Raw genomic sequence first — 13,585 nt, 5'->3', positions numbered from 1 at the left:
CATAAAAGCAACTGTGGTCTTAGAAAATATGATCCATTTCCTTTCTAGAGGAACCAGTGGCACAGCATATATTTAACATAACGGAAATAAGACATGAAAAACAGATAAAATTAAATTGCATGCAATACTTTGTGAAGTTATTCTGAAAGGCTTTTTTTGTTCTAAATATTCAACGATGATTTTTTTCTCACTGTGGTTACTGATCAGTAATACTTCAAAGTATTAGTTCACATATCAATGTAAATCTTGAATGAAAACTATCAAAAAATACAAAGATTAACCCCCTGCTGTATGCTAACAGCTGTTTTTATTTGTTATGCACACTAAATGATCCGCGTCTTATAAGGAGACATTAAATCTTTTGTAGACAGGGTGCGCTGTGCTATAAAAATTGCAGTATATCATACAAAATGCAGAAAAATATAAAAGAATACATAAACAGGAATTGGTTATTATAAGCAAACTTGGGGATATATAATACTTTCACTTAACAGTATATGACATCACTTCAACTTCCCCTGAAAGTATCAAATTGGAAAGTGTGCTCAAAATAAGCCACTATATTTTAAACATAAATGAGTTTTGTGATGCTTTAATTGCACAGTAACAAAGCAGTAATCATGAAGCTTCTCCTAAGGTCAAAACACATTGGGTGACAATCACAATATTGTACGTTATTAATATTGTGATGCATGTATGTAATACAAATACACACGCACCAACAGTGTCCAATGCCTAAACACCTATTAGACCAGTTCAGAGAACATTAAACACTTCCTTAAAACCTAAAGAAAAATGACAATAACACTATTTGTAGCCAATAATTAGTGTTAAATGGGCACTTTAACAAGTTCAATAAGATGCAGGTAATAAAGGTTTGCGGTAACTGTTTCTTTTGCATTGCGGGTTAAATTAGTTAAGTGAAAGATGGGATTTTTCATACTATATCATCCAATTGTATTGTGATTTTAAGCAAAAAATTAACCAAGTCAAAGAATTGATGAGTAACAAAAGAAATACGGATTTTTAAAAATCGTTTAATAAAAAAGTCAAACTTAAAAAAAACTCAAAACAATATTTGAAGAGGAACAGAAGTGATAAAAACTGAGGCACAATCTAAAAAATACAAACGAAAACGTTTTCAATCACTCAACTGACCTACAGTATGACTTCTGATTGAAATCAAGTAAAAGAAATTTAAAACACAAAATAACCTTTTATTTATTTCCACTGAAGACTACACAGTGACACTGCTGTAGTTCTAGGAGTTATCTACATTTGCATATATTTACAGCCTTGCATATTTACACAATCCGAATACAGTGTTAGAAACATAAGCTTTGAGAGTTGTCTCAAATTAAAATCAGAACCGTAAGAAAGTTCTCATACGAGCTGTTGCTTTCTATGCTGACATAAAATGCAGACATAGTCCTTTGCTGCATCAAAATACATCTCATAAGAAGTCCCAAAGAATTAACAAAAGAGGATAATTCTTTGAATTTGTAAGCAGATACTGGCAGATCACATTTCTCTAACAGTAGTGTGTCTTGGTTCTGACCTTGAAACTGACTGTAAAACAATAGCTCACAGTTCTCATATTAATAGAAAATAGCAAAAAATTCACTGTGATCACACTACAGCAAAATACCTTCTGCTCAATGCAAAACGTGTGAAGAAATAAAAGAAAATCTCTGCACGTTGCAGGAATTACAATGCAACGGTTTTAAAAATAATTGTAACAACACAGCCTGAAAAATGGCCACATAAGCAGATGTCTTTGGCAAAGTGGTTGGCACATGGTCCTTTACTGTTACCTCTTGCCCATTTCACTCTGTCTCATGAAATGGATATTATTTACACTGTCTGACAATTCAGGGTATTGTTCAACAGTTTTAATAAAGTAGCCATCATAACCTTGCACCCTGCCCGATATCAGTAGCTGCTGCTTTTCTCCATCTGTCCATGAGCGAATGCCTTCCTCTCCATCTTGCAACCTTTGCTGTTCCCGAATCCAGGCCTGTTCTACAGCTCGCTGCCTAGCCAACTCCAAGACACGAACTTTCTCTTCATCTATGGTTGTCCCATATCGTGTATTTAAACATAGCAAACCATATTGGAGTTTTATATCGGTGTATTTTCGAGTCCTTCCATTCAGAACAGTATTAATTTGCGAGACAGTAACATTAACTCCATTCTCCAGGGTTCGCCTGCCACCATTAAGGCCCAAAATGGTAAGATCCCTTTCTGCAGGCCCCAGTTTAACGAAATAATGTGTATCCACACCATTAATGGTGAAGTGAAAACTTTCTAGATAGTAGGCATTATTTAACACAGCAGCCACTCTCCTGCCATCCTCATTGGCAACACTAATGATATCAGTGCTTACTCGTCCTCCTCTCACAGCAAATTTCACGCCTTTGCCCAGGATTGAACCACTCGTTGCGAAGGTCTTCACTTGTGCCTTTGGCTGACATCCAGATCCACTTCCTCCATAAATCCGGCCAAAGTGCTCAACTGTAACAAAGGCTTTGAGTTGCTTCTGTACTATACACTGGACTCCTAAGACAGACTAGTGAAAAGAGAAAACATAAGCATACACTTTCATTAAAAAAAAACACCCTGTTCACAACACTGGAATACAATCTCCTTTATGAGTCTTTTCCTGTATCTGGTGAGCAGTTTCAAAAATATTGTCCACTGCTTCACAAATTTTGTAATTAATCACTTTATGAGGATCGATTATCTTATGTTTGGAAATTGCACAATTTGATTTTAGAATAAATTGAAACAAGAAACTAAATCTCTCTAAATTACCTTTAACAAAACATCATACTGTACTACTATGTGCTATTCCTAAGTGCTGTAAACCTCTGAAAGCAATTGAAAAACTGCACAAATCAGATAGCTCAAACCATTTTTGATGGCTGCTTGGGCATCCTGCTTGGCCTTAAACTCAGAGTCATACACTCATACAGCATGAAAACAGCCCCTTCAGTCCAACCAGTCCATGCCAGCCATGTTCCCAAACTAAACTAATCCCACTTGCCTGTGCTGGTCCCATATCTCTCCAAGCCTTTCCTATTCATGAACTTATCCAGGTATCTTTTAACGCTGTAACTGTACCTGCATCCATCACTTTCTCTGGCAGATCATTCCATACATGAATCACTCTCTGTGTAAAAAAGTTGTCTCTCATGTACTTTATAAATCTTTCTACTCTAACTAAAAATATGCCCCCTAGTTTCCCTCACCCTAGGGAAAAGACTGCTTGTTCACCTTAGCTATGTCCCACATGATTTTATAAATCTTATTAAGGTCACCCCGCAACCTCCTATGCTCTAGTGAAAAAAGACCCAGCCTTTTCATTCCATTTTTATATTTTAAACTCTCCATTCCTGGCAACATCCTGGTAAGTCTTTTCTTAACTTGCTCCAGTTTAATCATATTCTTCCCATAATACGGTAACCAGAACTGCACACAGTATTTCAGAAGAGGACTGACCGATGTCATGTACAACCTCAACATGATGTCCCAACTCCAAGACTCAAAAATCTGAGCAAGAAGGCAATGAACTCAGAAAACCAACACTCGCTATCAAGCTTGGTCTTACAATCAGACTTTATGTTTCGTGTAATAAAGTTCGGCATGTCCATAGGCATTAGAACGAGATGGGATTTTACAATAATTAGGTGCAGAGCTGGATGATCACAGCAGGCCAAGCAGCGTCAGAGCAGCAGGAAGGCTGACGTTTTGGGCCTAGACCCTTCTTCAGAAAATTTTTGAAGAAGGGTGTAGGCCCAAAATGTCAGCCTTCCTGCTCCTCTGATTGGTTAGTGTATTCCGTATAGGAGTTGGGAGATCATGTTGTTGATGTACAGGATATTGGTGAGGCCATTTTGGCCTAATTTGGCAGAATTGCGCGCAGTTGTGGTCTCCCTGCTATAGAAAGGATGTTGTGCAACTTGAAAATGTTCAGAAAAGGTTTACAAGAATGTTGCTGGCGTTGGAGGATTTGAGCCATAGGGAGTGGCTGAATAGGCTGGGCCTATTTTTCCTGGAGCGTCAGAGCCTGAGGGGTGAACTTATTGAGGTTTATAAAATCATGAGGGGCATGGATAGGGTAAATGGACAAGGTCTTTTCGCCGGAGGGGGGAGTTCAAACTTGAGGGCATAGGTTTAAAGGGAGGGGGAAAGATTTAAAAGGGACCTAAGGGGCAACTTTTTCAAGCAGTGAGTGGTGCTTGTATGGATTGAGCTGCCAGAGAAAGTGGTAGAGGGTGGTACAAATGCAACATTTGAAAGGCATCTGGATGGGTATATGAATATGTATATGAGAGGGATATGGACCAAATGCAGGCAAATGGGAGTAGATTAATTTAAGATATCTGGTCAGCAAGGATGATTTGGACTGAAAAGTCTGTTTCTGTGCATACATTTGTACAACTCTATAACTTTAGAATAAAAATGAGTCATATCTCTTGGATCCATTCACATACTCTCATGTCACAAAGCAGAAATGCATTTGACTGTCTGCAAGACCTTGGTAGTTCTCTATAAAGGGTTATGTGTATCAATGTACACTTAACAGCAGACACACGTTCCTGAATAGTTTACTCGTATATGTTTTAAATGTACCTCAACAAGTAATGAGGTGCAACAGTAAAATTTAAATATGAAGTACAGTAATCAACTAATTACATTTATAAAGGGAGGACTTGAACCTGCAAAGCTGGAACGGTAATCTTCCTTTTTTTTTGCTGTTAGTTTGTTTGCAGGCTGTAATTGCACTTGCAAGGCAGCATTTATTGCCGATTCCTAGGCCCCTGAAAAAGTATTCATGAATGTTCTCCTTGACCTGCTGCATTCCACTTGATTATTTCAATGCAGTGGCAAGGGCAAAGCCTAACTGGGGAGATTTCAACAAGGAGCTGTAGGTGATGAAAAAACAAGTCAAGGACTTTGGAGTGGAAAAGGAGGTTGGACACAAGCCAATATAGTTTGTAAGGCTTGAACAATTTTTAACTCATGAGGGACAAATCTTGAGGAGATGGCATTATTTATTGTGCCAGCTACCATAGGCCCAGGAAGATAAATCTTCTTTCACAATTTTGTTCACAAATTTTCTGACTTATAAATTCAGAACTCACCTCCATGGAATTGGAATTAATTGGCTGAATTCTCCTGCATTGAGAGCCTCAAACTCAGAGCCATCTGTCGGTCCAATCTTGGAGATTTTCTGCCTAATTGATCATCAGGATGTCTCTGGGACCCCTAAACCAGGAATGCCACATGGGTTTTACTGGTGAGACGGACATTTGGAGTTCTTCAGACTCTGGGTAGCTGGAATTCCAATGGGAGAGGTAGATGCTGCTGATGTAGGTGGAAGTAACCTCTGAAATCTACATTCAGCCACAACTGACAGGCTTTCTGTGCATGGGACTGCCTCTCTACAGGCCCGCATCCCTACCATTGCAGCTCTGACACTAGTGGTTCCAATAGTTAGTTCGAGGGATTTAAATATGTCATTCACCCGCTTCTCTGCCATCTCCAGGCAATGGTTGGGCTTCAGCCTTGGCAGGGTCCTGTCCTATTTAGGGAAGTGTCAGGCACAGCACCACTCTTACCCAAGTAGGTACTCAATGATCTTAGTTAGCTGCTACTGCTGCTGGGCACTGCTCAGCCTCCATTCAGATCACTTGTGGGTGAATGCAAGGGACGCCACCCAAATGCCAGATGCATTAATTACCTTCCAGAGCCCACGTTCAAACCTATTTCTGTGGATGCAGCAAAATTTACTCTAAAATTTCTGGGTTGCTCTTGTCATATACTAACCACAACATGGCTGCACCCTGTTAATATAATTGGGGACATATTGGGAAAGGCACCAATCAGGCAGAAAGATTGCAATGGGTGATGAATCTGCATTAACTCCCTCTAATGCAAGCAGCACACCAGCCTCATGCTGCCTTTGAATATAAATTATGGTACCGTGCCAACCAGTGCTAAATATGTTTTTGAGTCACTGTATTCTTCATCAGATGATCCATTGTGAGAGCTAGCATTATCTTAAAGCCAGCGTGCACTTCTTACAACTGGTTTGCAATTCTGCATCCAGACTACACAACTGTTGGAATCGTTTGCCAAAGCCATTGTAAACAGGAAGAACACTTACAAATGGTGAAACAAGAGAGGGAACCTTGAGGATCTTAGATGCAGCAAAAGACACTCAATGCAGGAGACAGACATGAGGAAAGGGGTTATCTATCCATAAGTGTCTAGGAAGCCCTCCAGACAGACACTGCAAAAGCAATGGCAGTGTAAAACAGTCATGATCAATAATAGCAGTACAAAATCCTGGAAGCAGTGGCAAAAGAAGTTCAATGGCCTCACATGAGTGGTCAAGTTCAGTGAATGCAACTTTAAATGTCTTATTCTGTGCCACTAGCTTCAAATATTTCTCAATTGCTTGCTCATCATTCACTTAAAACAATCATCATCTATACATACCATCTAAATGTACTATACATTTATAGCTTCACCCTACCAGCACTCACTTTGCACTTTGCCAACCTGAAACACACCGACAAAGATTCAACTTGGAAGGGCACATCACTCTTACTCATTGCATCATACACACTGACATATTTCTTCCTGGGTTGGATGACAAGATGTTGCATTTCTGCAGAGCACAACGCTTAACCAACAGGAAACAGATGCCACATCCTCTCTCCCTCAGGAAGAGGTGGTCTTGTCACCATGACAGCAGCCATGGAACAGGGCTTAGCTGGTAGTGGGGCTGAAACCATTGATGATTACAGTACGCTCCTAGCTAATCCATTCTAATATCTCATCTCCTCCTCTTCCTGTAGCTTTTTCCTAAATACTAATATGATGCAAGCCTGCACATCCTACTGATCCTTATCACAGCCCAGGTATTGGCCTTTTGGATATCTAAGAATTGCCATCTGACCAGCTAGTGGTGCAACACTGTGAACTGCATGAGAAATAAGTGACAGATAATGATGAAATGCTTGTGGCTGTCTCATATTTGAAGTGGCCAGCACTGAGGGAACTGTGGAAAGTAGTACTTAAGCAGAATTTTCATTGATAATTCACAAGCTATGAATGGGCTGCAGCTAGGGCAGGAAAAGGTGGCAGTAGTCTGGTCTCACTGGGTTACAGCAACAGCAAGGACAGTGTGGGTGGAGCAGGAAGGTGGAGAGACTTCAGGCGCTCTTCAGACTTCAGCGGGGTCCTCCAATGACAATGGCTGCTCCTATGGCTCACCCTCATTAAGGCCCCATTCCTTTCTAGGGCCTGGCTCTCAGATCGTGGCCTTGCAAATCCATGCCTGGATGTGAGGGCATTGCTGAATCATTGCATTCACATCTTTTGGTGGACCTTCTAAATGGTTGGCAGCTTCTGGGAGTATGTGGCTATCATCAGTAGAGCTGGCCACCCTGGGGTAAGCCATGGCAAGATGGGCTTTCAGATCCACAGACTCCTGGAAATAGTATCACCCAGATCCTACCAGTCACTGACCCACATCTTTGGATATGTCAGCAGGACAACTGGCACAATAATAAACCATCAGTCAAATATAGATCAGATAAGAACAATGGGGGAGAATGCAAATGAAGTTAAAAATGGGTGATGTGATCCCACATTTGCTTACTCCACAACATTCGAACATTAATGCTTTGTGAGGAAATATGTCGTGTCAATGTAGAGACAAATTTAACACTGCTCCACAGAAATAAATTGATTCTTACTGTTTCTTCAACCTGTTAAAGTTTAAATCCTGTTTTTTTTTAAATATTCGGCAGTATACCAGTCAATCTGCTTCATATAGTGATGCTAAAGACAAATAACTTAAAGAACACGTCTAAAGAAATTCCTTACTTTGCCTAAAAAAAGTTTCAAAGCACAAGACTGCAACAGCAATACAGAATAACATTCATCACAATTTCTGCATTATCATTTCAATTGAAATTAGTTTCCACATTGTATTTACCACATTAACATGAACTTTAGAACCTTGACATAAAGAATGACCCCCATCAGAAATCACAGAGCTGAAATGGATAAGGAGTGGTGATAAAAAGTCAGGACAACTGACTGACAGCAGTTAGGCAAAAAATTGCATAGCACCATTGCAAGTTGTCAGGGTATATGGAGAATCCATAAAGAGTAGGGCCAAAACAACTGAATCATATTAAATTCAATAATATCCATTCACTTGTATGGCATAATAGTAGCTGTCCTCCTCTAAGCTAGCAGGTCTAGGTTCAAGTACTACTTGCTCCAGAAGTGTGTAATAACATCTTTGTAACAGGTGGTTTAGAAAATATTTCCATCTACTTCTGCATAAATTTGGATCTGAAATGTATCTGATTGAGGCATGTCTCTATAGAACTGTACAAATTTTGGTGTATTTTGGGTCATACTTTGTATAATGCTTTTCTAAGGAGTCTCTCAAATGTTTTTAGTTAAATCTGGAAAGTTATCTGGGCCTTAGTTCTATTGTTAAGCAATGAGTAGACATGATAGTGCAACATTTGCAATGTGGAACATAAGAATTTTAGTTCTGCTTTTGAGTTAATGAATTGTTGAAGCATGATCCTTACATTGTACCTGCATGGTTGTCTGTTTGCATAAGTTTCTTTTCAACATTTTAGAACAGTTTTTTTTTAAAGAAGCAAACTAAAGAAATTGATCAGTTATCTTTTATTCATACATCATCAATAGAGAGAAACATTTTAGATTCTGGTGGTGAATGTGCAATTTATGAAGACGTTTTATTTATAGTTAATGGTTTTGATTGAAGCTTGCTAAGAAAAAAGAACTTTTGTCAAGCTTTTGCAAATGCTCACTTTTTGTTTAAAAATATTGCTGGGAAATTTTGACTTGCGCCCAAATGTGTATGAATTTGGGAGCATGACTCCTCCATACACTGATCCATTCCTGGCTCAGAACCAAGTTGAATTTAACTTTGGATCTCATTTGAACACCATCAGTGAATTACGAGCAAAGAATAGGCACTTTACTGCAGTTCACTGGTTGGGGAGGATGGTAAATTGGGTAGACTCAAGCTTGGGCTTAAGGATCCAGGGTAGAGCCCATAATGAGTCAGCAGGGGACACAGGATTCTCTATAAGTCCAAAGGAAACTGTTCTGTTTGGACACAGAATGTGTCTCAACATGTGCTGCTGCAAGAAGTAATGGTCCATTGTATTACGTACACCATACGACATAGAAATGGGTCAAAGTTCCCAAATGGTCCATGCCAGTCTTTATGCTCCAAACAGTCTCATTCCATCCTTCATCCTTTAACCCCCATCAACATAACTTTTCATTCCTTTTTCTCATCAAATATTTTTCTAGGTTCCCTGTAAATGGTCATCCTAATTACCGTAAGCATTTAATGACATGGTCAGTTCCAGCCACTTTGTGAGAAAAGGAATTTCTTTGCAATTCCTGACTGGATTCATTAGTAACTGTCTTAAACTGATAGTCCCTAGTTTTGGTCCCCCAATAAATTGCAAACATTTTTTCCACATTCTCCACATTCAACAATCTAAAAGACCTCTATCAGGCCATCCTTAAGCCTTCCACTTTCTTCAGAAAAGAGTTGTAACCTACTTAAAAGGTCCTGACAGGCATAACTTCTCAGCTTTGGTATCATTTTCGTAAATCTTTTAGCTACTAAGACCTTTTTACAATATGGCATTCAGAACTCTCCATAGAATTGTGGTCTAATCAAGGCTTTATACAAATTTAATGATTCATGTGTACCCAAGATCCCTTTTCTCCACTATTCCATTTAAACAAATATGTTCCAAGAAGTATAGAGCCTGCTTATTCTTCCCACTAAAAGCATCACCTTACAGTGTTCCCCATTGCAATCAATTAGCCATTAACAAACCCAATCTGTAGGTTTATTAATGCATTCATGTTTTATATCCAGGTATCAAAAATAGCTTAGAAAATCTTGGCAGCGGGAGAGGTTGGACAGCATCTGAATACCATTGAGGAAGTATTCTATCAAATTTAGTTGTTGAGATGTGGCCGGAACAAAGCATAAGATATTAAACAGCCAAGCCTCATCGAAGCAGAACATTTCTAGTGTGGAACTTTAGTTATACTTTCTTTTTATTGGCTGCCTGTTCACTGACCTTTAATGTCTGGATCATTGAAAGTTGCAGCAGGAACTTCTTCTGAGGTTGGAAATTAGGTCCCATTTCTGGTTCTGACTCTGATTCCTGTGACTTTAATCCAGCCCATGGTGAGAGATGATTAATTTTCACATTACAGAAGAAAAAATAGGCATTGCTTCGTTGGTCCTGATCAACATGGCCTCAAATTTTACCAAAGGCTGTTCAGCCCCTCAAGGGGATGCAACAGTGTAACTGACATCCAAATTAGTGTCCTAAGAGTTTGTACATGCACTTCCTGATGACGGATTTCTAGGTTTCTATTTAGGTACTACTCTGGATAAGTTAATTAGAATTATCTTTATTTTTAATTTTTTGAGTAAGAACAATTCAGGTCAAAATATGACTTTACTCTTAGCTATATAGGAGTATTCCAAATGATGTTACTCATCTCCTCCTTCAGCATCTCCCTTATCAATGAAAGAATGATAAATTATTTGCATGTCACCCTGGTATTGATCCTCTCTGTACTGCAGTCTGCAGGAGTGTACACCTGGCCACCCAGCAGCTTTATTCAGAAACCTCAATAGCGGTGTGCCCAAAAAGTTTGAAAATATCCATATCCCAAACTTTTGTTGCTTGTACATTGCAGGTGCAACCCTCTTTGATAAAGCCCCAAAGAGGGGTTAAGTTAAGAGAACGGAATTCCAGCAAAACAAATCTTCTCCCCTTGGTGCCTAAACTCTGTGCCTGGGATTGTTCTGAGGTCAGAAGTTAGGAAAATTGTTCCCTTCTCCTTTTAGCTTGGTATGGATTTTACCAAATGCAACTTCCAGTTTGCAGGTTAGAATGGAACAATTTGATCTGCTGTCATGTTATTGCTTTTTTAAAAAAAATCAAAGACCAACTTTAAGGTAATAAAGTGTGGAGCTGGAGGAGCACAATGGGGCCAGGCAGCATCAGAGGAGCAGGAAAGTTGACGTTTCGGGTTGGGACCCTTCTTCAGAAGTTTCAGAAATTCAGAAAAAAGACCAGCTTTGTCCATGTTCAGTGAACAAGTCAGTAACTTGCAACATTGCTGATAACATTTCAAGAATTGTGATTCTTAAGCTGAAAAAGACAGGAGTTGTGCTGCTCAAAAATCCAATTCTGAATTCCCAATTGTGTTTCAGTTACTTGAATGATAAATATTGGATTTTAAATGATTTTAGTGAGCTTTCTGAAAGACCTTGAATAATCATGGCAGGATGTCAGATTTACAGCATTCAGGTGACTTCACCATTAGGTTATAAAATATCAATGAATCACCCTCCAATTATCTGGATGGTGAATTTAGCATTAGGAATAACCAATATCACTTCCAGCAATTGATGTGAGCAATTACCCAATACAAGCTGAAGCATGCCTGGTAGTTTTATTCCTTTAGAAAATTACCAGAGATCCCAAAAGTATCAGAAGTCCCAGTTACACAATAATAATTATGCTGTTATGGATGACTGAAACTGTAATCTGTCAGGGGAATTGCATAAATTTTGTAGAATCCACTTGATTTTCGTTTCACTGAGTTTAAATGTAATGAAGAAGGGTCTAGGCCTGACACAGCAGCATTCCTGCTACTTTGATGCTGCATGGCCTGCTGTGTTCATCCAGCTCTACACCTTGTTATCTCAGATTCTCCAGCATCGGCAGTTCCTACTATCTCTAAGGAAGATCATGCAGGTTCTATAAAGTGCAGGGGATTGGTTCTGACAGATAACTTCCCAAGCACCATACTTGATTTATTTGATGCTTAAGTGGAAAACTATAAGCTGTTAGATTGTTGTGGATGCTGCTGTGTTACTTATCCTGGTTATCTGGGCTAGACTAATTTAACGTGTAGAATTGCCATCTTTTAAACTAACGTTAGTTGAAGGACATTTGTTGGTCAAGACAGCAGAAAAAAAACATTCTGCTCTTCATCAAAGCACATGGTAGGCTTAACATCAGTTGAAGCACTGGAACAACTGAATAGGACCACAATTCAAGGTTATTTCCTAAGGACTGCAATTTCATTAATATAGTATTCTTGCTGAGAACAGAAAGTAAAAAAATACTAGAACTATTCAGGACTGACGATCAATTTGAAGATTTGAAATATTGACTGACTGACTTCAGTTTCCCCACAGATGCTATCTGAATGATAAGTATTTCCAGCTTCTTTTTTCTTTATTAAGTGAGCAGACTCATGACAATGTCACAGAAGTGAAAGTAGCAGATTTTTGACCATAGCATCGATGATAAGGAAAAGTGAAGTGGATCCAGGGAGCCTGTTCTCAGGGGAAGACAGGACAGAAACTTACCCCAACAATTAAAACTCACAGTAGCTTGAAAGAAGATGGATTCTAATTCCTCCAGTTACCTATATCTTTTGCCTGTCAGATCACAGAAAGTTAAACACTATCCTGATGGCTAATTAGTGGCACAGTTGAAGTGGATGAACAAATAGCTAATCTTATCCATTACATAAATGATAACAGAAGATGGCAGATTCGGTGCACAAGTTAGAAGGAAGATAGAAATAACTGGCAGTAATTTAACAACATAATTCAAGCTTAAAATAAGGATAAAATGTGTAAGAAATTCAAATTCTTTGTTTTTTTTCTTAACTAATGGTATGTGGTTTGCAGTAATAGTAAAGGATGGTATGTGGTTTGGAGGGGGCCTTCAGGCCAAGTGAGTAATGACTAGCTTCAGCAATTACTAAATGCAACTCCATGCATACATTTCCTTCCACTGCTAACCTTGCACTGATTGTAAAGTCTGAGTAACCTTCTTTTGTGCCACAGTGGTTCTAGTTCTATTTTCTCTGAGAAATAAGAAATGTATTCTGTTGCTATTTTATCGCTTTCAAAAGAAAATCTGTAGATAAAGACTGTGATTCATTTGTTTCACTCTCTTTCACCACGACACTTGCATGAAGCAACAGTAAATGTTAATCAAGTGCCTGCAATTTGTGGAATCTTGCTATGCACAAAACAGCTGCTCTGCATGCCAGTGTGAGGGTAGTGTATCATCATCTGGGAAGTATCAAGTTTAGAGAGAAATTATAAGGAGATATATGGATGAGTATCTCATTTGAATAAACTTCAGTTTATCATTCAATTTATGAAAATAAATTTCAATGAATGCTGTAATGACAATCAGAGAAATTTTGACTTAGATGGAAATGATTAGATAATATTATTAATTAAGAGATTATTTCTAAGCTCCCACTGATTTAGTGCTGGGTATACATAGAGTTACATAGACTCCCAGACTTATAGAAAGGTTGGACAGGACATGAAGTCCCACCCCACTGTGTTCCTTGCAAAATGATCCCATTTTTGTTCGGGGTTGGGTGCATGACTCACACATGAAGGTAACTTGAACCCTGAAGAGTTATTTGAACTCTG

The 13,585-nt window shown here is 38.8% G+C and overlaps 1 protein-coding gene across 7 annotated transcripts in view; it reads right to left on the bottom strand.

The window, feature by feature from the left end:
• Nucleotides 1-288: 288 nt before the first annotated feature.
• Nucleotides 289-13,585, bottom strand: part of tenm4 (teneurin transmembrane protein 4) — a 973,741-nt gene continuing 960,444 nt past the window's right edge. For all 7 annotated transcript variants that reach the window (XM_048532769.2, XM_048532768.2, XM_048532771.2 and 4 more), the window contains one exon: nucleotides 289-2,569. In XM_048532769.2, coding sequence (XP_048388726.2) covers nucleotides 1,811-2,569 — 759 coding nt within the window. In that variant the 3' untranslated portion in view covers nucleotides 289-1,810. The remainder of the gene's footprint in view (nucleotides 2,570-13,585) is intronic.

The sequence above is a fragment of the Stegostoma tigrinum genome, chromosome 6 (genome assembly GCF_030684315.1).
Source record: "Stegostoma tigrinum isolate sSteTig4 chromosome 6, sSteTig4.hap1, whole genome shotgun sequence".
NCBI lineage: Eukaryota > Metazoa > Chordata > Chondrichthyes > Orectolobiformes > Stegostomatidae > Stegostoma > Stegostoma tigrinum.
This window is presented reverse-complemented; position numbering and strand designations above follow the sequence as displayed.